Raw genomic sequence first — 21,729 nt, forward strand, 5'->3', positions numbered from 1 at the left:
ATTGGATAGCTGCCAGCTCCGCTTCGATAGTTCAGTTACGAGTGGATGCTTGTTCTGGCCCATCTTCCGATCAACAAAAATTATTTCTGAATCGGCTCATGTCATGATCATTGGGGCAGACCTTGAGAGAATGCTGTCTCATCAGAGTCATAGCTGTTGTTGCTGCCACTGCTAACAAACACTCTTTCACCCCGACAGAAGCGGAATCATGACGCCGCCGGCCAAAGAAGAGGAAGAGGATCCCTCCAAGACACCGATTGCTACAGCGGCGCGCCGCCATTCCACACCCGCCAAACCAACAACCACGGCAAAGACACCAAAGAGCGCACCCGCTACCTCGAACAATGCATCGCCACAGAAGAAAAAGCCGGAGCCCTCGCTGCTCACGGACTTCTTCCTGGGCCGCCCCTCACCAGCCCGCCTCGCCGCAATGAAACAGCGCCGGAAGAGTATGGCAGCCGACGCTGCGCATGTACGGGAAGAGTTGCGTCAGGAGATGCGGGCCGCTGCTGTCCGGAGACTTCAACAACCCAATGGCGTAACAGACAGAGTGAAGGCCTGGCAGAAGAAGAACGCGGCCGCTATGAAGGAAGCAGGTGGACCGCCACGAGCCGAGAGCGTTGCGAGCGAACCGACCGAATTTGCTGCCAACCTCCCCCCTGAGAGCGTGACCGAAGAGGACCGAGAACGGATCAAGTGGCGGAAAAAGGCCAAGAAAAAGAAACCAAAAGACGACAAGATTGAGGTGATCGAAGACGACGACGACGACAACGACGACGATGATGATGGCGATGGCGAGGAGACAGAAAAGGAGCAGCAGCCATCCGGGACCAAGGCTGGTCCATCGGCATCCAAACCGATCCCGGCCAAGGACGCGCCCAAAAAGCGGATTATTAGTGACGACCACTGGATGAAGCGTAGGCAGGGCAGGAGTCCGCCACGGACAGGTGCTCCGACGACCAAAGCCGAAGGGAGCCCCACGCCAATTCCAAAGGATTTCCTCCAAAAGACGGCAAAGAACCCAACAATTCAAAGCAAAATAAAGGACTGGGCGGCGAGGGTAGAGCCACCAGATCCCGGACAGGCTCCACCGCCAATTCCTCGAGTGAAGCACTACCGCCATAAATCCGGGGCGACTATAGCAGTAGAAGAGGATATTGCCAGCATGGCCGCTTCAGAGCCATCATTCCGACCCAAATCCATGTCCTCATTCGACGACGGCATTCGAGTCAAGCCTTTGAACATAAAAAAGCAAACCAACGAAACCGACGACGGGATTCGTGTCTATCCACTTCGGAAAAAAAGGGACTCTGCCGATGAAGCGTCTCAACCGAAAAAGAAGGAGCCCGACGATGACGGGATACGTGTACGCCCAAAAAAAAGCGACAATGAGGAGGGTGTACGAGTGAAGCCAGCTGAAACCAAAAGCGAGTCATCTGCGCGTAGTAAAAAGAAGGAACCTGCGGACGACGGGATCCGTGTAACGCCTTCTGAGGGCAAGGAAGATGAGCCAAAGCGCACCAAGAAGAAGGATCTCGATGATGATGGGATCCGTGTGAGGCCGGTCACAGATGATGAGATGAAGCATCCCAAAAAGAAGGAACCCCCTAGCGTGGGAATGCGTCTGAAGCCGGCTGATAGCTTGAAACTGAAGCGCAAAAAGAAGAAGGTACCTGAAGACGACGGCATACGGGTGCGGCCGGTGGAGAGCAACGATGATGGCATCCGTGTAAAGCCCGTTGTCAGAGATTCATCGCACCCAGACGACGGCATCCGTGTTCCGCCGAGCGAAGCATCGTCCTCTGAGGCACCCACCCGTCGAAGCAGACCTTACTCTAGTTCTGCTGAAAAGTTAAAGAGAGCGCAAAGCAAGCGAAGAGAGGAAGCTCCTGAGGATGTCATTGAGGTTATCGAAGAGGCTGAAACTGAGCTATCTGTCGAGCCGCCCCTGAAGAGGAAGAATTCCCTCCGAAACTCTAGGCGTAGAAAAAGCCAGAGTCCCCCAGCCGGCACCAAGGCTCGGTCTCGAAATGGACGAGACTCGCCGGAAGTGGTGCCCATTCCCACCTGGCCAACGGCAGAATCCGATGAGGAGTCAGACAGGGTGCCCCCGACAGTCCTTGGCAACAAGTCTTTGGCTGAGATTCCGTTCGGGTACTCGGCATTCAGCGTGCTCGATTTGCCATCGAGTGGCAATCCTGATAGGAGCATTCCCAAGAAGCCAAAGGCTCAGCGCAACCCCAGTTTCAAGGCGGTGCCAAAGGTGTTCAAGAAGGTTGTTGAAGGAGCCAAAGAGATCATCCAAGAGAGCCTCGAGCCACCACGGCCACCGCCGGCCGCTAACAAACCGGCCAGCATAGAGTCCTGGCTGAACAACACGGTTGATCCTTTTGTCCAGGCTTCGCCAACAACAGAAACAGCAACGGTCGCGGATACACAAATCAGCAGCGAACCGCCCATAAGGGAATCGCGTGAGACACTGGAACCACCGGTAAAGCCCGAAAGTCGACCAGCTGCCGAGAAGCGGCCAAAGGAAGAAGAAAAGAAGGCGAAGGAAAAAGAGGCAGCAGCACCGGCCCCTACACCATCTTCGAAAAGACCAAAGACCCCAAAGTCAGACAGTAGCAAGGGCAAGGCAAGCTCGCAGGGCGAAGACAGCGATGCGACAGCGAAAAAGACGAAATCACCGGTCAACCAGGAGGGTCTGAAGAGGAGGCGGGCCACCAGAGGAGCTCCAGTTCCTGCGAAATCTGGAGGGAAGAAGCCTCTTAGAGAAATCCTCAAAGATGCCTTCCGCGGTGAATCGGGCGGTTACAAGCTTCCCCCTGCAGTTTATCCCAGCTGTGAGGCTTCCGAGTACGACGATGAGTACTCTGAGTACACGGAATCAGAAGTCAGCACAGAGCGCCCTGGGTCTTCCCACAAGAGGCCTATCTCGGACTACTCGTCATATTACTCGTCCAACTACGACTCACTCTTGTCTTCGGACGTGTCTGCTCAGGAGCCACCACGCAGAAGACCCCCTCCCGTCAATGGCGGCGGGCATGAATTGTCAACTATCATTTCCGAAGAGGCTAGTACCGTGAGCGCGACGGATACCATGTCCGAGATCTCTCACACCACCGTCACGCAACCCACAGCAACACCACTCACAGAAAGAACTGAGCTCTCTCGTCACCGAAGTCACAGGGGAAGCCGGAAGGGCGGGAGCTTGAAACGCCGCCTCACCAAACATTCGGACATGATATCAGTATTATCACTGCCTGACACGGGCGAAATCGTCCCGCCTAGTCGATCAAGAAGCGTAAAGTCCTCCCGCAGCCTCCACCGCAGGCCAAGCAGGGTGGACAGGGGCAGGATTGACGAGCTCCTAGACGAGTTTGCCGACGATGAGTACTTTTACCAGCGCGAGCTGAAGACCTTGGTGGACGGTGTGATTCCGGTGCTGTTGACACACGTCCTTCGCGGTGACAGCCTCTTTGGCCGTTCCGAGGCTGGCAGGAACAAGGCTGATGCCATGGCCAAGTCTGTGGTCAACATGGGTGTGGTGCTGGAGAAACTCAAGAGCTCCCATAAGCAGGTGCCGCTCGAGAACATTTATCACCTCCTGACGTGGATGGAGGATGTATCGCCGCTTTATGACAGTTATGTTGACGTTTGGCGGCTTGGGTTTCAGGGTCTTATTATCAACCTTGCGCCCAAATTGAAGGGCATGAATGATAATGATTCGCTCTTGAACGCGCTGCCCATTAATGAGGATGGTGATATTATTGGGGAGAATGGGGAGAGGGTGGATGTGGCGTTTTTGTTGAAGAGGCCCCTGATTCGGCTCAAGTGGATGACGAAATTCCTTAGGGTAAGTTGATACTGCTATATAGCTCTGGTCCTTTCAATTGTGAGAGGTGAGTGGGGGCGAAACTTGTTACTGATGTTGCCATGTCTAGGCTGCTGTGCTTGTCGTTAATACTTCTGACACGGAGCATCTGCTCTCGGTATTCGAGTCCCTCCAGGAAAAGGCTCGCAAGCGGCACCGAGAGGAGAATGCTCGTATCACGGACGAGGATGCAAGAAATACGGACACCACTCGTGCTCGAGACCTGCGCACTCTGATGCCTCTTGATGGGGTGGGCATTGAGCAGACGCGCCAGGTCGCTGCGCTGGATGTGTTCGCGCTCGATCTGGACCATTCTACCGGGCAACGACTCGAGTGTCAAGTTGAGATGATTCACCGAGATAAGCCCGATGTTCCTGCCGATAAAGGAGATGTTTTGATCAGGGAGATTGGCAACGATTCTAGATCGTGGCTACTGTTCCCACCTGTGCCCATGGCGTACATTTCTGCTCGTCCTAGCGAGACGGACCAGGCTCTGGTGGTCATGATTCGTGGAACCCACAATGGAGTGGAGTGGTATGAACTATTGAAGCTATCCACGAACAGTGAGGAGCAAATTACTTTTTGGCTGGATGTTCTGGGAAGCAGCCCCATGCCGCCACTCACTCGCCGGCGGCCAACAAGTGCTGTCATGGGCAGCACTTCGCCCAAGCCAGAAGATATTCCAGTTGGCGAACGCAAGCTTGGGTCTGATAGACCTACCACCCCTTCGCGTTACCGCCCACGAAATGTGGTGGAGTCTCTTCCCACCTCTCCTGCTCATGATGATGCAGATGTGTCGCCTGGGCGGACACCTACCAGAGCCACATTTGCGCAGCATCACCCGCCGGAGGAGAGAGATGAAGCTCGCTGGGAGGGCCCGTCATCCTACGACACCCCAAAAACCTCGAGGCCGGCACCCAACACGACCCCCTTTCGCGAGGATGGCGCCCCTCCTCCGCCTATCCACCGGACTCTTAGCAAAAAGTCCAACAAGCTTGCTCCCCCGGTTGATCTCAAGGTCACTCGAGTCAAGCGCCGAGGGTCGTCGCCGCTCAAGCACGAGTATCACCCGTCCGATGTGTCGTCTGACAGCTCGACCGAGGTGAGCGAGGATTCAGAGTCTTCGTCGTCTTCCAGCGATGAGCTTGATGAGGATGAGGTGCCGGACACGATCCCTGGGTACAGCATCAAGACCGCGCCGCAGGTCGCTTCCGTCGAGACGGTGGTGTCGGATGATAATAGCATCACGCCTGATCATTCCGCTTCGCAGGTCGGGGTTTCGAGCCAGGCGGCCGAGAAGCAAGAGGGGGAGGAGGGGCAGAAATTTGTGGCTTCTGTCTCGTATTGGTCTTCCAAAAAGGGGATGTGGAAGGATATTGTCAGCGGTGGCATGACGTCTATTGTTGTGCGTCCTGGTGTTATGGAGGTTCACCGGCTGAGCAAGGAGCAATCCAAGGCTTATCCTCTGCAGTCGTCGGGTACTTCAGAGGTGGACATTTCCCACCAGGACGCTGGGAGCAGCGCCCCGCTTATCGCGCTGATTCTTACGCCGGTGGTTATGATCCGCCGCAGCACGGCGCTGGATCTGGAAGTCAGGAGTGTGGCTTCGCCCGAGTCGAGGCTCAAGACTGACAGCACGATGTATCGGTTCCGCGCTGGGACGCAGACGGAAGCGCACAGTTTGTATGAGGCGGTTCACTTGAGCAGGTTGAATAATGCTAGGTACATTCAGCTTGCCGAAGAGGCAAGAGTCAGATCGTTCGGCACGGCGACGGGGGTTCCCGGGGAGGGGAGTGCGGATGGGGACGGGAGCAGCAGGAGACGGAGCTGGTTCGGGAGGAAGAATTCTTACCGGGCGAGCACGCGGGCGCCGAGCGTGTCGCAGCATAGCATGTCGAGCACCATCTCGGCGGGGAGCTTTTTGAGGAGGCTGCTGGGAGGGGGGAACAATACCTTTAATATTGAGGAGTCGACGTTGGATAAGCCGCCTAGGATGAGCACGGGCACTGTCGGGTACTCGTCTGGTGCTTCTTCCGGGGAGGGGGCGAGCACGCCGCCCAGGAGCGTCAACATGTCGTTGTCGGGGTCTGCCTCCCGGGCGTGGTCGACGGGGTTGGCGAAGCCTTTCAGTCCTGATCAGCCGTTGGAGATTCGCTGCCATCTTAATGTGCAGAATAATCGGTGGTTGGACAAGGGGGATTGCATCCTGCACATCTCGCGCCCGCCTCCGGGAGTCAGGCAGGAGCTTTCGCTTTATCATGGGTTGGAGAAGAGGATCATTGTTACGCATGCGAGCAAGAAGGTGGGGGATAAGCCGTTGATACTGCTGGATGCGGTGCTGGGGAGCAAGTGCTTTAGTCTTTTGGGGAGCAAGGGGGTGATGTGCTCTGTGTGGGAGGACTTGAGGGATGAGGAGGGGAATGTGGGTGTTGCACCGAGGATGGGGGGTTTGAGCGGACGGGTGACGAAGTGGTGTTTTCAGTGTAGGAATAGTCAGCAGGCGGATTGGATCATGTGGCTCGTCACGGCGGAGGTGGAGGGGTTGGTTGTTTAGGGGGTGGCGGGCCCTTTTGCCTCTGGGGGTGGTAAAGGGAGTGCGAACAAGGAAAGGGGGAGTGTAGATGGGGCGAGCTTGGGGAGGAGTAGTAGCAGTGGTGGGGGCGGTGGGAGCATAACGCTTGTGGGGAGTGGAGGGGGGAGTAGTGGTATTACCCTTGTTGGGAGTGGGAGTGGGAATAGTTCGGGGAGGAGGGTTAGTTTGAGCCGGAGTAGGAGTGGGAGTGGGAGTAACAAGGGGAGGGAGGTGTTGCTGATGGGGATGCAGAGGTTGAGGGGGGTTAATAGATGGAGTGTGAATTGGTGAAAGTTAATTACATATTATGGGGTGGGGGAGGGTTTACTTGTTTATAATCATGCTATTCGAAAGGGGGGGAGGAGGCATGCGTGCATGGTGGGTGTGTTTGGAGGGGGTTTATTACGGATTTTTGGGATACCCACATACAGGCAGTCATGAAAGCATTAGGAGGAGGGGGGGGGGCGGTCGGGGTTTCTCTGTTTAGTTTGATGGGCATTGCATGCGTGGCTTACATGAACATACCCGAATCTTTAAAAAAGTTTTTGTTGTATTTTGAGGGTTAAGTTTGCTAGATGTGAGATGGTTGTGATTGTGATTGGGCAAAGTATGGAAGGTAGTTGAGGTAGTCATGAAGTTGAGACGATGATCGAAGTGTTCAAAGTGTCTGAGGTACCTTTTATCGTCTCTCGTATTCAGGACGAAAAAGGGACAAGGCACCGAACAGTTGAAGACAAATAATACCAAGATCTCACTTGCTCAACGAGAACTGATTAACCTGGTCAAAATTACCATCACACACCACACCATGGCTATTAATTACATTACATGACAGGGCATCTCTGTCTGCTTTTTCTGCATCTCAGTCCCCCCCCTTCACCACCAAATACTAGCCTTGCACATCCTCCCATCCGTCTGCTCGTTCACCTTCCACCTCTCACTCCCCACCGCGTTCCTCGCGTAAAAGAACCCCTCGGGGTCATACCTCAGCTTGATGGCCATCAACCTCGCGTAATTAGTCCCAAAGAACTCCCTCTGGAACCTCGGCTGCTGGAAGTCGGCCTCGTTCATGTACGCGCCCGAGTTGGGGGTGATGCTCTCAATCGCGGGCATGATGTCCTCGGTCATGAGCTTCTGGTTGGCAATCATGTCGTTCCACTTGGCAGGGTCAAAGCTCCAATCGGTGGTCAGAGTGGCGTGGACGAGCGTCTTTCTCCAGGCGGGGAGGACGGCGTTGGCCGAGTTGCGGCCAAAGGAGGAGACGTCGGTGCCGACGCCGATGAAGGTGACGCCCTTCTCGGCGATATAGCGCGAGGTCTGGGAGAGCTTGGCGGGGGTCTTGGTGAAGGTGTCGCGGGGGATGAGGCGGCCGCCGTACTGGGCGATGCCGATCTGAATGGCGCCGATGGGGAGGGGGCCAAAGTATTGGTCGTAGTGGTCGTAGTAGTTGACCGACTCGGAGTAGGCCGCGTTGAAGTTGACGCCGAGGGAGGTGAGGTTGGCGAGGAAGGGGGCCATGATGGTCTCGACTTGGGCAGCGGTCTTGTTGTAGGCGGTGACGGGGGCGATCATGAAGAAGTTGGAGGTGAAGTAGTAGACCACCATGGTGCCGGCGTCGACCATGGCGGGGAGGGCGGCGTGGAAGGCGTCGATGCCCTTGTAGAAGGTCTCGGTGGGGTTGTTGGCGGCGAAGAAGGAGACGGTGGCACCGCCGACGTAGCTGTCGGGGAAGGTCTTGAGGGTAACGCTGACGACGACGCCGTAGTTTCCAGGGCCACCACCGGAGAGAGCCCAGTAGAGGTCCGAGTTTCTGGTACGGGACGCGGTGAGGAGTTGGCCAGAGGCGGTGACGACCTCCCACTCGAGGGTGTTATCGGCGGAGAGACCGAAAGATGTGCTCAGGGCGGAGTGACCACCACCCTGTGTATAGCCACCAGCAGGGCCGACAGTAGGACATTCACCACCGACAACGATCTGGTTGACCTTGAGGCCTTCGTTGAGAAGGTCAAAGCCTTGGACACCGGCTCCGATCTTGACGGCAGTACCCTTGTAGTACTTGTCATTGTAGTTCTTCCACTCAATGCTCTTCATCTTGTGGGTCCAGACAGACAGAGCACCGGCACCGGTAGACCGGGCAAGGTAGTCATGACCAGTGTTGCGGACGACGAAGCGGATGTTCTTTCTCCTGGCAAAGTTGATGGTAGCAATGATGTCCTGAGCAGTCTCAGCAGCGACTGCATATCTGACATAGTTGCCCAGTGTGCACGGCTTGCCCTGAGCAGTGAAGGGGTCACAGCTCTGGTTGGCAAAGAAAGGGGCCATGATGGAAGCCGAGTCATTCATGCTGCCAGGGGTGTCAGCAGCGTCAGCAGCACGGTGGTTGTTGGACGATCGACTTACTGAATGTCGGGCATCTGCCAGCCATCACGCAATTGTTGACATCTGACGGGGTCGTAGTTGGGATCATGGCAGGCCTGGGCGAGTGGGACCGTGGCGATCAGCTTTCCACCGACTGTCCGGTTGAAGTTGTTCCACTCGTTGGTAGAGGGCCAGCACGAGTCGCCTGGGAAGCACTTGCACCGAGGGCCGAAGAGGAAGGATTCCAGAGAAAAGGTGGCCGAGTTGGGGTCCAGGCCGAGGATGCTGTCGTCCTGGGCCAAGGTGCCGGCAGCCAAGAGGCCAGCGGCAAGGAAGATGGACTTCATGTTGTTGTTTTTGGTGGAGGAAGCGAATGGACAGAAGTGGCAGTCAATCGGGAATTAAAGAAAGACAGAAGTGACTGAAGTGGGGGGAGGCGAAGATCTCCTGAGGGAGAAAACATGTTGCAGGAGGACAGCAAGCCAACCATCAAGTCAAGACTTTTAAAGAGATCTTCCATCTACAATGGAGCGTCGTAAATCACGGCCGGGCTATCGGGACAGTCCGCGAAAGGGGTTAGTAATTCGTAGACTGGAGAATAGTTCATCTGTTGGTCTGAATTCGTGGGGAAAAGGCCTGAGGTGTGTCGGGGTGCCATGGAGAACGCATGGACCAAATCTCGGCCAGCTGCTTCTCTGACGGGGGGCCATGGCTGGGGTCAGTGGTTGGTTCCGACTTGGCTTGATCTCTGCTAGTTTGCGCTCGATGTTTATACTATCAGGCTAGGTGATGGTCAAGACGTCAAACTATCCTGCAGCTGAGAATGTCTGGAGTGTAGATTAGAGACGAGTGCGATACTGAGGCGAGGTGCATGCTTGAAAGGGAGGGTGTTCGGTTACACGTTCGATGCCACATGGCAAATGGGTGAGATGAACCATGAACCAACAAGCTCAGGCACGACCAGATCTTGGGGACGCTGCGGTGCTTTCATCAACCGAGGCCTCGGCACATTCCGCTGTAGCTGTAACCCGTAATCATATAACGAGCCCGCTGCCCACTTCTTTTGTGATGAATCGCATTTCGTTATGGTCAGCAGAAATGTTGCGCTGCGGCTTCCCCGGAACCGGAAAGTCTTATCGTGACCTTGTCGTCAAGGACAAGGCTATTATTGTTTTACAACGTGGAATCAAAAAATAGACACAGTTTCTTCCAAGACGCCGGCGTCGACCCCCACACAGAAGCGATAAACTTTTTCTTTTTCTGCGCGCCGAAGAGGCTGGCCAAGGGTCGTCATTATGCGAGGGATGAGGATGAATAAGATTGGTGTGCTTACCCAGGGTTGATAGTGGGAAAGACCGGCCCCCACTCAGTGACCCTGGTTTTCTACGTAGCTTGTTTCCGCCTGGATCGTGGAGCGCCCGGGAACACTGGGGGCCGTTCCTAGCCTCGCTAGCCTCAGCCGCAAGGGTTCTTTTGTTCTTTGCCAAACAGCGCGATCCAACGTCGTCCATATCACGTCACACACGATATTGCAACCTGCGGTGCCAGAACACTCGAGAAAAAGCAACCGTCAACCAGAGAGAGACACTGTTCAACATTCGAGGAGAATGCCTCTCTCTTATCAGCAATTCTCTCGTTGCCTTCAATAGTTCACAATATGCAGCCAAATCACCCAGCAGTCACCCAGTCACCCAGTCACCCAGTCACCCAGTCACCCAGTTTGGTGAGAGACAGGGAAGGGCCCACCATCTTGCAGTTTGCCGGGGGCAGACTCAAATCTAACCATGCATCATCCCCGGAGCGAGCGCCGCACCTGGAAACAAACCCCGCAGTTGCCCGCCCTTCTCGTCCGCCAACACCAACGGCGTCGTGAGCGTCCAATCCACTCTGATCGTGGCAGCTCATCGCCATCATCCAAAGTGGAGGCCCGAGGCGACGATCCCGCCTTCCGGAAGGGGGCACTTCCCCTCGGCCACCTTCCCGGATGAGTGATTTTTGATTAATGGCCCTAATTTGGGGGCGTCGAGCTCGAGCCTGCTAGTTGCTGCTGAGAGGAAGGAAGAGGTAAGGGGCAGAATAGACAGAAGGAAGGGGCAGAAGGACACTCCCACCGCCGGCACTTCAAAAAGATTCGCTACCATACCATGGAAACCCTGACTCGAACACGAAAGAAGACGAGGCGATCGGATGGATGATCCCGTGGCATTCTTCTCAACCTCCATGGGCCGATCCTGTGATAGAAACTCGGTGTACTCCACTGACCACGACAACAGTGTGCCACTCGCATCAACTGTGGCAGCCAAGCAGCCATGCTCACTGTTTCTTGAAAAAAACACCCCCCCGTGATCCCCTACACGCACATCCCGCGCAGTGGTATCTGAGGTGGCTCTCCTTGATCTTCGCGGCCTTGAAGAGCCCAGCGTGTGGCGCACCCTCGGCCAACGCACCGATTGGTGAATAGACAAACACCCCCAGAGCAAGAGACCCGAAACCCCTGCCAAGTGACCGACTTCTCTTTCCCAGAGAGCATGATGCAACGCTTTCTGCATGGTTTCTGAATTCGATTCGGGCCTGCCGTTACAACAGTGGCAGAATCCCCTGCCCGCTTGCTGCGTTGCCTTGACCTCTCTCCTAAACCTGCTACCTAGCATAGATTGTATAGGTCCAAGGGGGCGTCAATATTCGTCTCTGATACAGAGAAACATGCACATACCACCTCGAGGATAGCACGCTTGTACGGTGTATATCCCTCCTCCTGCCTCCCCGAGACGTCGTGGGTTTCGAGGGCCTCGTCTGAACTTTCGTCTCGTCTTGTCTCGTCTCGTCTCGTCTCGTTTCGTCTTGTCTCGTCTCGTCTCTGGTTCTCGACGCTCTCCGTCCGACGTGCAGATCAACCACCATCTCTGGTCTCGAACCCTCCCGAAATCGTCAGTCAACATGGGCTGGACATTCAACACCAGGGACCCGGATGCCCCTACCATTGGACCGTTGATCACTGGAGTTTCAGCTGCTCTCACCTTTGTCTCTCTCATGACGGTATGTCTCCGGGTCTATGTTCGGGCTGCCATGATCAAAGCCTTCGGTGTCGGTAAGACTCCCACGCGAGATTTGGATGTGTCGATATCGCCTCTAACCTAGTTGTCCACTCACAGATGACTACCTAATTCTCATCACTTGGGTGTGTGCGGCTGGCTTTGCCGTCGTCACCATTGTTCGTGAGTATCCTCGAAGAAGAAACACCAAGCAGCGAAGAAGAAAAGAAAAGCACTAACATCTCGGCTGTCCAGAAACAAAATGGGGCCTGGGTCTACGGAACATTGATGACTTGCCCCCCGAAAATATTTATAACTTTGGGCTTGTCAGTGTGCCACCATCAACCTAGCAAAGAAAATCATCATGAGGCTAACCGCCATCACCAACAGATTCAATACATGGGCGCACCATTCTACATCAGCAGTATCTTGGGCTTCAAACTAGCCCTGCTGTTCTCCTACCTTCGCTTCATCCCTAAGGGTATCTACCGATACATGACCATTGGCGTCATCGTCGCCTGCTGTCTCTTCCACCTTTCTTTTCTCATCGTTCAGATCAACCTCTGCCAGCCAATCGCTTTACAATGGGACCCAACCATCACAGAAGGATCCTGCATCAAGGGAGTGCCCTTCTACACCAGCATGGCCTCCCTCACCATCGTCTTTGACGTTATTGTGTAAGGCCCTCTTCCCTCCAACCCAGCCTAGACCCGTCACTGACTGTTTTTCCCCTGTAGTATGCTCACCCCCTTCCCCGTCCTCGTCAAATCCCGCATCCAAAACCGCAAAAAGCTCGTCCTCCTCGGCCTCTTTGGTCTCGGCCTCTTCATCACCGTCATCCAAATCATCCGCATCCAAACCGTCAAGCAATTGGCCAACTACCTCGACTCGGCCCCGTTGATCCTCTGGTCCGCCGTGGAAAACAATCTCGGTATCATCGTCGCCAACGTGCCCACCCTCGCCCCGCTGGTCAAGTACTACAATGAGAAATCCACCGGTGGAGGAAGTGGTCTCCGCTCCAAGAAGACTGGTTACGCCTCCCAGGACGTCGGCTCGAGATATGCGATGAGGACGTGGAAGAGCAACAGGTCCAAGGCGTTGGAATTGGGCAGTGTGCATGATGCTACGGACGGGAGTTTTGAGGGGCATGTGATGAAGGGGAATACCAGCACCGAGATGATTTTGGATCATGAGGGGATTACGAAGAAGGTGGAGGTTGTTATTACTCGCAACTAGGGGACTGACAACTGGGGGGGTTTTTGCTGGATATACTGACGAGGGGGGGAGGGAAAATGCAATGACGAGGATATGTGTGCATGACTTGGACTGGATTGTTAAAGAAAATTTTGGTTATGGCTGTTTGGTGTGTTTTCGCTTCAGGATAGAGAGGGCACCGGTCCCTGTAATATATACATAGAGTGGTGTACAACAACTTTTCCAATGGTCATCATGACGGTTCTAGTGGTGGTCTAATGAGAGACGTGGTGATGGCCATGACACTAAATGCCGCACAGGTGGTGGGCACATGGCACTGTTGTCTTATAGCACAGGACATCTATATTGACGAGATGATAACAGGTAATCCAACATCAAGGCATGACGAGTCGCAAAGTAAACAACACATTATTCATCAAGAAGAATCACAGCAATCGTCGGTCAAACATGACATTTATTAGGCCAGATATCTACGAGTCTCGCGGGTCCCCTGACCTATCGTAGATTTGTCGCCTCATTAAAACCTTCCTGGGCTTTTTTCTTCACGGGTCAAGGAAAAAGAGCGGCCAGCACGATCGTCCAGTCGGTCATCTTTCCACCCAGTCAACCTCGGGTAGCCCTCCATAGTATATACACTCCAAAACCAAAACCAAATTACATGATAACCAGCGTTTCCAAACCGAGACTGTATAGGTATCATTGTTGTATGTTTGATGTCGTTTCTGTGTCGTTTCCACATCATTTCCATGTCGTTTCCAAGACTCCAAAACTTCGAGGGGGGTATCATGCAAGTAAATCCAACGCTGTCCTCATTCCAAAGAACAAAAACCCAAAAACAAAAAAGATCCTCCCTTCAGACTGGACAAAAAGATCCTCCCCTCAGACTGGGGGTGGTCAATGAGATGAGCCAAGATAGCCTCATTTTTGCGTGAGATCAGCCAAAACGACCCTCCGTCTCATCTTACGTCTCATGGGAGGAAGGGTGTATTTTTGAGCCTTTTTTGGCTGTTGAAAAGTGGTGACGTTTGGTTTTTTTTGGCGGTGAGGATGTTGTGTGGGTGTCCGGTGACGGTTGTGGCCTGGGTGAGGGTGACCTGGGTGATGATGAAGGTTGTGGCTCTGTGGCTACTAACCTTGCCAAGATATCGGGCTGAACAAACTACCAGAGGTCTCATGAGCCGGTGAGATGAGATACATCGTGTGGGCCGTGGGATGAGCCGAAGGCCTGGGTCCGTGGGATGAGTCAAGATGAGGGTCATCTCGTCTCATCTCATCTCACTGACCACCCTGTTCATATCCGTCCATGGAAAGCCAGTCCGCGTTTGGATCAGATGCCCTCCAGGACCCCAAGACCGTAAGGATCAGATGTCCCCATCCGCTCCTCAAAATGACTTGCCACTGGCGCCTGGAGATCCTCCAGCCCCAAACTCAAGTCCACAGACTCCTCACCCGCCTGCGCAAGCTGCTCCCCCTCAACTCCTCCAAAATTCCCGTTTGTGAGCCCTGGGTCAACCGCTCCCAAACCCCGGGGCCACAATGTCGTCCTCCACTTGAGCGAGCTGCTGCCCGCCAGGTTGTTGCCCGCTTGCTAACCACCTCTTCAACCCGCGCTCTCCTCGCGTTTTGCTCGGCAATGGCGGCCTTCCTCTTCTCTTGCCCAATCGTTTACTTCGCCGCCGTCAGATATCTCCTCCTCCCCCAATCTGTGAGCTTGTCCCAAGCCAGAGGCTTATCCCTTCGGCTTGAGCTTTCGCGTGTAACTCCATTGCCATGACGCGTTTCTCTACACACACATGTGATCAGCACACAACCGGGGATAGCAAGGGGGGCTACGTACTGTACTCCTGGTGGGGGGGTAGAGGTTAAAGGCGAGGGGCGGGCTAGGGGAGAGAGTGGGATTTAGACATCATATTAGTATGAATAAATGAGCTCGGATGAAAAAAAAAACATGGGCGTTTGTAAACGAGTAACCACGTTCGCCAACGCTGGCCTGTTGGGAGAGGAGACGAGGGGACAAATCGTTGAAGACATTCGCAAGCCCTCAATATGTTTTGAAAAAGAGTATAAGCAGACGTGATGATAGAATCGATGAAGGTATTTGCAAATTTCAGGAACGGAATCCCAAAGCTATTCGTAAGCCCCCGCCTTGACCGTTGAAATAAAGGCACAAGCAAATGTAAGAACAAGGTCCCCAGAGCCATTGCAGATGCTTTAAAATCAAAACTATAAGGCGAGCAGATGTAGGAAGAAAACAGTGAAGGCATCTGAAAACGCCTGAACAAACAGAACATCCCGACTGTCATGTCCAGGGAAATTGGGTTCTGGTTTTGGAAGATATACTGCCAAAAACTGAGCAATATTCCTTTCCCTATCTTCTACATTCACTCCCCTCAGTCTTCCAATGAACATCAAGCATCCAAGCGCAGACAGAAAATAGAAATCGAAAATAAAACGGGCGGTAAAAATAAAGGTACTTTGGTACTTGGCGAAGTAGCTACATCGAACTTGTATTTCCAGGCTCTCAAGCGGAATGATCATGAAGCATAACTTTTTGCATGTCTGGGCATACAAAGACGAAATCATGATTATATGTACTATCGGAAGGAATGCGTTTTGCTGAGGATTTAGCTGAACGACTGGATAACGCTTGGATGTCCGTGTACGTTTGTACCACCACCAATAACGATGTGTTACAACCTGCACCAGGAATGGATACAGACTGCAAGGCAGTACGCCGAAGGTGAATATGACAGGATGATCGAAGGTTGTGACAAGCGTCTCAGACACGGGTTCACTGTCAACAACAGGTTGTTCTAACAAAGAGCTACTGAAAGTAGATTGTAGACAAATGAACTTGAATTGCTTGCATGAGGAATCAGATTCCTCGATACGGGGAGCGCCCGGCGCTCCCCCCTATTTATGTCAAGCTGTCTACATATATTTCTGAAGTATCTTTGTACCTTGCTCAGTGTGCTCAGTGGTCTTGGCCACTGATCAGACTGAGCAACTCCTGATTGGTTGCACGGGGGCTTGTGGGTCTTTCCATCCCTGGCCCAATGATTGGCTGAGGTGCCCAGCACCTCGGGTACCACCCAGTGGTTCCTGTATAAGGGTATTACGCTTGGGACGTAACACGATGTTTCGAACATGCGCAACTAGCGCCAGCCGTTAAGGCGCCAACCCCATCAAATGCCTACCATGCGAGGTTAATGATCTAGGCATCGAAACCGCCTTCAAGGGTCAGCATCACATCAAGCCCACAGGGACTCTCGCTAATCGCCTCGATAATTGCTTATAATAGGTGTCAAACAACAGTATGGGGTTCAAACTTAGTCAATTGGTTGGTTGTCTTGGGGAGAGAGGTGCAGGTGGCTGGCCAACCAAGGCAGGTTCGCAAGTAGAGGGTTAGGGTCTGCCTTTCTCCAGCCGGTGATTCAATTTTTTAACAAGAGCAGTAAGATATAGACAGCTACAGTCGAATACAAAGCAGGTTACGACAAGATTAGTTGCAGGGTCCACATGGGGGTTTTTTTTTGCGCAAGTTGGGTGAAGTTGGCTTGCGCAACGATACATGACATTGGGTTTTACTTTTATTCATAACCACATTAGATAGCGGACAGGCCAGGAGGTTGGACCTGATCGGGTTCCAATTGGAGGACCATCCGACATCGCGACCAATCGCCAACGGTGGCTTCGCTGTAGAAATGTGCCTACCCCGCTCAATCAAGCTCGGAAGCTGAGTTGCTGCGTGCTCTCATTATTTCTTCTTCCATCATCCCCGCTCCCAGTATTTCTGACGACGAGCTAAACTCTACCTCAGAGCGCCATACTCAACTCTATATCGGAACTGGCATTTCAGAGCTACCTTAGATGATGTCCAAGCGACCATTAAGTACGGAAAACAGTGGCAATACTACGGCCGAAAGTAGAAAGAGGGGGAGAATAGCTTCTGATGGTTTGGAGACATCGGGAGCCAATATCTCGACAAGGAGCGAATTCGGAGTATACAGTCGGCTGGATTTGCGCTCTAACTACGGAATCTGTAGCAGCCCGAGCCTTCCTCGATGAAGAATACGGCGGCCTTGAAGCAGTCGCCCAGCACGACAACAATAGCTATATCTTGGGCAAGATCGGCAGTCACAATGTCGTAATTGCCGTCCTGCCTGATGCAGAATATGGCACAACGTCCGCGGCGGCAGTAGCCCGAGACATGCTTCACAGCTTTCCGAACGTACGCATTGGATTGATGGTCGGCATCGGAGGTGGTGCGCCTAGTCGGAAGCGTGATATCCGACTCGGGGATGTAATAGTCAGCAGTCCCGGTGGCGGGAAAGGCGGCGTATTCCAGTACGACTTTGGCAAGACCATTCAGGATCAGACGTTCCAAGACACTGCATTCTTGGACCAACCACCCACGGTGCTGCGGGCGGCTGTAAGCACGCTCAAAGGCACATACGATATGAAGGGCCACCAGCTTGTGGCCGATGTGGAAATGGCATTGAAGAAGATCAAGAAGCGGAAAAAGTACAGAAAACCTACTCCAGCAAGCGATAGATTATACAGATCCGACGTTGTACATCCTTCGCACTCGTCTGAAAGCTGCGAGATCACATGCGGTAATGACGAGGCCAACTTGGTGGTCCGAGATAAACGAGATGAAGAGGACAACGATCCCGCAATTCACTACGGCTTAATTGCCAGTGGAAACCAACTGATGAAGGATGCGCGTATCCGGGACAAGTTAGCGGATGAAAAGGGGGTTCTTTGCTTCGAGATGGAGGCGGCCGGTTTAATGAACCATTTCCCGTGCCTAGTGATCCGCGGGATATGCGACTACTCCGACTCGCACAAGAACAAGGATTGGCAAGGATATGCGGCAATGATGGCAGCGGCGTATGCGAAGGATCTTCTGCGTCAGATCCCGTCTAATAAGGTCGAGGAAGAGAGGAGGATTGGCGAAGTGGTTAATTCACGTTAGTAGTGCAGCTCCAATTATAGAATGTCATCTAACTATGAGCAGTCCAAGAGGGCCTGGGATGCCTACACCAGACGACGAATGAGACCAAAGCTGAGGTCGAAACTATGAGACGCAATCATCACCTCGCTGAAGTTGAGAGATGGCTCTGCCCACCCGACGCATCGACTAACTTCAATGAAGCGAGAAGAAAATGGCACGAAGGGTCTGGGCTATGGTTCCTCGATAGCCCTGCCTTCAATGAGTGGAAGTGTGGATCACATCATCTGTGGCTTCACGGCTTAGCAGGATGTGGCAAAACTGTCCTTAGTGCGACGATAGTGGATCATCTCCAGAAGAGGAACGATTGCATAGTCCTGCAATTCTACTTCGATTTCAACGACACTTCGAAACAGAAGGTGGACGGCGTGTTGCGCTCTCTTGTCTTTCAGCTCTACAAATTAGGATCTAGTTCTAATGAGCTTAACAGCCTATACCAATCCCACTTCGACTACCAGAGACAGCCAGACAATCCAAGTTTAACAAAAACACTCCATGCAATGATGAAGGACTCGAAAAATATTTATCTAGTCATGGATGCACTAGACGAGTGCACAGAGAGAGGGGAACTGCTCCAATGGATGATGGAATTCTTCAACGCGCCCGACCTAGGCCATGTTCGTATGATCGCCACTGGCCGGCCAGATGAAGAGTTTCTGAGACGTATTCCCGGTTGGATAGGTAAAAACAACTGTTTGCAACTCGATAAAGAGGCTGTCAACGCCGACATACGCTCCTATGTCACGGCAAAGCTTGAGCAGAGTCCCGATTTCTTGGAAAAGGAACTGTCTCAGGATCTTCGCGAACGGATTCGGAATGAAGTCGGAGATAGGGCTGACGGGATGTGGGTTTCCTCCCCGGCTGTCCATATAGCTAAACGAATATCTAACATTTAGCATAGGTTCAGATGGGCAGCATGTCAATTGGCTAGCCTTGCAAAATGTATGAGTCCCAGGGATATCGAAACAGCTCTGAAGACTTTGCCCGGGGATCTCAATGAGACATATCAGCGCATGCTCCAAAACATACCAGCAAACCTTAAGAAGGATGCTATACGTCTCCTACAGTTCCTTGTCCACGGCAAGCGGCCGTTGACGCTACATGAGGCCGTAGAGGTAATAGCCACACAGACGGATGAGGAGCCACGAGGCTTCGACCTAAAGCGCAGGCTTTTTCGCGGTGACGATATTCTACAGTACTGCCCCAGTCTAGTGTCGGTTATTGATGTCTTAGCTTATAACGGGGCTAGAAAAGAGCTCCACCTTGCCCATTTCTCAGTCAAAGAGTATCTTCTGAAGGAAGGGCAGTTTGGTCTACCTCTTGCTAGCATTGTCATTACCAGGACTTGTTTGACATACCTTACTGATATTGAGGGTAGATGGTGGGAAATTAAGAAGAGATTTGCGATGGCGCAATATGCGGCGATGTATTGGATGGACTATGCCGCTTTGGCGGAAAGATCAGAAGACGTTGTTCAAATAAGTATCAAGTTTTTACAGGACGAGTCGACTTTTCAGCGGTGGGTTCAGCTGTACCAGGCGGACAATATGCTGACCAGAGCACCGGGTTCTCGACAAGAATTAAGACTCTATTATGCTTGCCTGGGTGGACTTGCAGCAGTCTCAAGAGCCTTGATAGACGGAGACGCCGATGTCAACGCGCAGGGCGGCCTTTACGGTAACGCTCTTCAGGCTGCTGCAAATGGAGACCACCGAGATATTGTTCAACTTTTGCTGGACAGGGGTGCCGATGTCAACATACAGGGCGGCCTTTACGACAATGCTCTTTACGCTGCTGTAAATGGAGGCCACCGAGATATCATTCAACTTTTGCTAGACAGAGGTGCCGATATCAACGCACAGGGCGGCTATGACGGCAATGCTCTTTACGCTGCTATAAATGGAGGCCACCGAGATATTGTTCAACTTTTGCTGGACAGGGGTGCCGATGTCAACATACAGGGCCGCCTTTACAACAATGCTCTTTACGCTGCTGTAAATGGAGGCCACCGAGATATTATTCAACTTTTGCTGGACAGGGGTGCCGATGTCAACGCACAGGGTGGCGATTACGGTAACGCTCTTCAGGCTGCTGCAAATGGAGGCCACCGAGATACTGTTCAACTTTTGCTGGACAGGGGTGCCGATGTCAACGTACAGGGTGGCTGGTACGCCAACGCTCTTTACGCTGCTGTAAATGGAGGCCACCGAGATATTATTCAACTTTTGCTGGACGGGGATGCCGATGTCAACGCACAGGGCGGCGATTACGGTAACGCTCTTCAGGCTGCTGTAAATGGAGGCCACCGAGATATTATTCAACTTTTGCTGGACAGGGGTGCCGATGTCAACGGAAAGGGTGGCTGGTACGGTAACGCTCTCCAGGCTGCTTCAAAGGGAGGCCACCGAGATATTGTTCAACTTTTGCTGGACAGGGGTGCCGATATTACAGCTCTCGATAAACATGTATGGTACTTCTCATGGGTGGACGACCTCTATTAGAGGATATACCGACGTAGTTAAGCTTCTTCTGCATCACTGTGAAGCTAATGCTATAAGAAAGGACGACGATGGCCGGGCGGCATTGTTTCATGTTACACGGCACGGTCGTTATATGTTAGTGCAATTCTGTTTAACTAAGTTTCCATCGGAGCTACACACTAAAGACCACTACGATGCAACGCTGTTGTTCGGAGCTTTAAGAAATGGGCATAATAAAGTTGTAGAATTCTTATTAGGGATATTATTGGCATTAACTTTAGGGATGTTACTTGTCGGACACTAATACAATAGGCAGGAAAGAGTGATAGTTATCAACTTATCTAGCTCTTTTCTCGCTATGCCGAAGAGGTTATTGACTTGCAAGTTGACTCGGCAGATGCATGTATGGAAAGCAGATTAGTCCCGTTCAGTCAGTCGTTGGCTTGGTATAACATTCGTATATTGTGTGTCGCAAATGGCAGCGATTACTATCAGTATAACATCTATAGCAGTAGCGACTTTATATATTGTTTGCTGCGTTGCCCTATAGGTCTGTAATACAGTACCTACAGGGGAGCTACAGCGAACTATGCGCTTGTAGCAGTGCGTAGCGGAAGCTGGAGAAAAAAGGGGGATACGACAGCAGTGCTGAAGGAAGCAAGACCACTGTTATTACAGTGAGCAGGACGCCACAGTACAGAGGCTTTGAGTGCTTGTACGTAGTCTAATACAGAGGCTTTTAGTGCATGTATGTTATTGGCTTATATTCTTGCTTACGCTTGCTTATTCTACATACAGGATTGAGAGGAGAGGAGAGGTCTACTTATATAAGTGTGCTGGTCTTCCAGCAGGCTCTGTGGGGCACTGGGCCCCCATAGAGTAGCAAGGTATTCTGTGGGACAACTAAGCTATGGATGGTATAGCTAAGTTCTATGGACTTCGATATCCTTCGACAGCTGACAAACCTTCCCTTGATGTCTCTCGGGTAGGTTTGTGGGGAAGAAGTTGGATGACCTTCCCAGTACCTCAACACCTGAGTCTTACCTGGCACCTATTATGTGCCACACGTTAACAAATTTATAATAAAAATATACGTTTAATTAAATAAAAACGAATTAATTTTACCGAACCTCGCGGGGTTTAATAAAGTTATTAGTACTTATTATCGTTCGTAGCTTTGTATT

At 52.5% G+C, this 21,729-nt stretch overlaps 4 protein-coding genes across 4 annotated transcripts; 3 read left to right on the top strand and 1 right to left on the bottom strand.

The window, feature by feature from the left end:
* Positions 1 to 208: 208 nt before the first annotated feature.
* Positions 209 to 6,514, top strand: QC762_203700 (uncharacterized protein; the record flags this gene model as incomplete). The annotated part of the gene is made up of 2 exons (XM_062887265.1): positions 209 to 3,856; positions 3,945 to 6,514. 2 exons carry the CDS (start codon positions 209 to 211, stop codon positions 6,426 to 6,428), a joined length of 6,132 nt encoding a protein of 2,043 aa, XP_062747064.1. The 3' UTR covers positions 6,429 to 6,514.
* Positions 6,515 to 6,810: 296 nt separating this feature from the next.
* QC762_203710 (uncharacterized protein) lies at positions 6,811 to 10,081 on the bottom strand. The gene is made up of 2 exons (XM_062887266.1): positions 8,847 to 10,081; positions 6,811 to 8,790 (listed from the first exon to the last, which is right to left on the bottom strand). The coding sequence occupies exons 1-2, from the start codon at positions 9,149 to 9,151 to the stop codon at positions 7,323 to 7,325; spliced, it is 1,773 nt and encodes a 590-aa protein (XP_062747065.1). The 5' UTR covers positions 9,152 to 10,081; the 3' UTR covers positions 6,811 to 7,322.
* Positions 10,082 to 10,153: 72 nt separating this feature from the next.
* On the top strand, positions 10,154 to 13,092 carry QC762_203720 (uncharacterized protein). Its single transcript, XM_062887267.1, has 6 exons — positions 10,154 to 11,612; positions 11,648 to 11,892; positions 11,957 to 12,019; positions 12,092 to 12,162; positions 12,227 to 12,513; positions 12,574 to 13,092. The coding sequence occupies exons 2-6, from the start codon at positions 11,742 to 11,744 to the stop codon at positions 13,070 to 13,072; spliced, it is 1,071 nt and encodes a 356-aa protein (XP_062747066.1). The 5' UTR covers positions 10,154 to 11,612; positions 11,648 to 11,741; the 3' UTR covers positions 13,073 to 13,092.
* A 4,673-nt stretch (positions 13,093 to 17,765) lies between these two features.
* On the top strand, positions 17,766 to 20,566 carry QC762_0034800 (uncharacterized protein; the record flags this gene model as incomplete). Its single annotated transcript, XM_062883271.1, has 3 exons — positions 17,766 to 18,024; positions 18,072 to 18,909; positions 18,967 to 20,566. 3 exons carry the CDS (start codon positions 17,766 to 17,768, stop codon positions 20,564 to 20,566), a joined length of 2,697 nt encoding a protein of 898 aa, XP_062747067.1.
* Between the last annotated feature and the right edge of the window lie 1,163 nt (positions 20,567 to 21,729).

The sequence above is a fragment of the Podospora pseudocomata genome (assembly GCF_035222375.1).
Source record: "Podospora pseudocomata strain CBS 415.72m chromosome 2 map unlocalized CBS415.72m_2, whole genome shotgun sequence".
NCBI classification, from domain to species: Eukaryota; Fungi; Ascomycota; class Sordariomycetes; order Sordariales; family Podosporaceae; genus Podospora; species Podospora pseudocomata.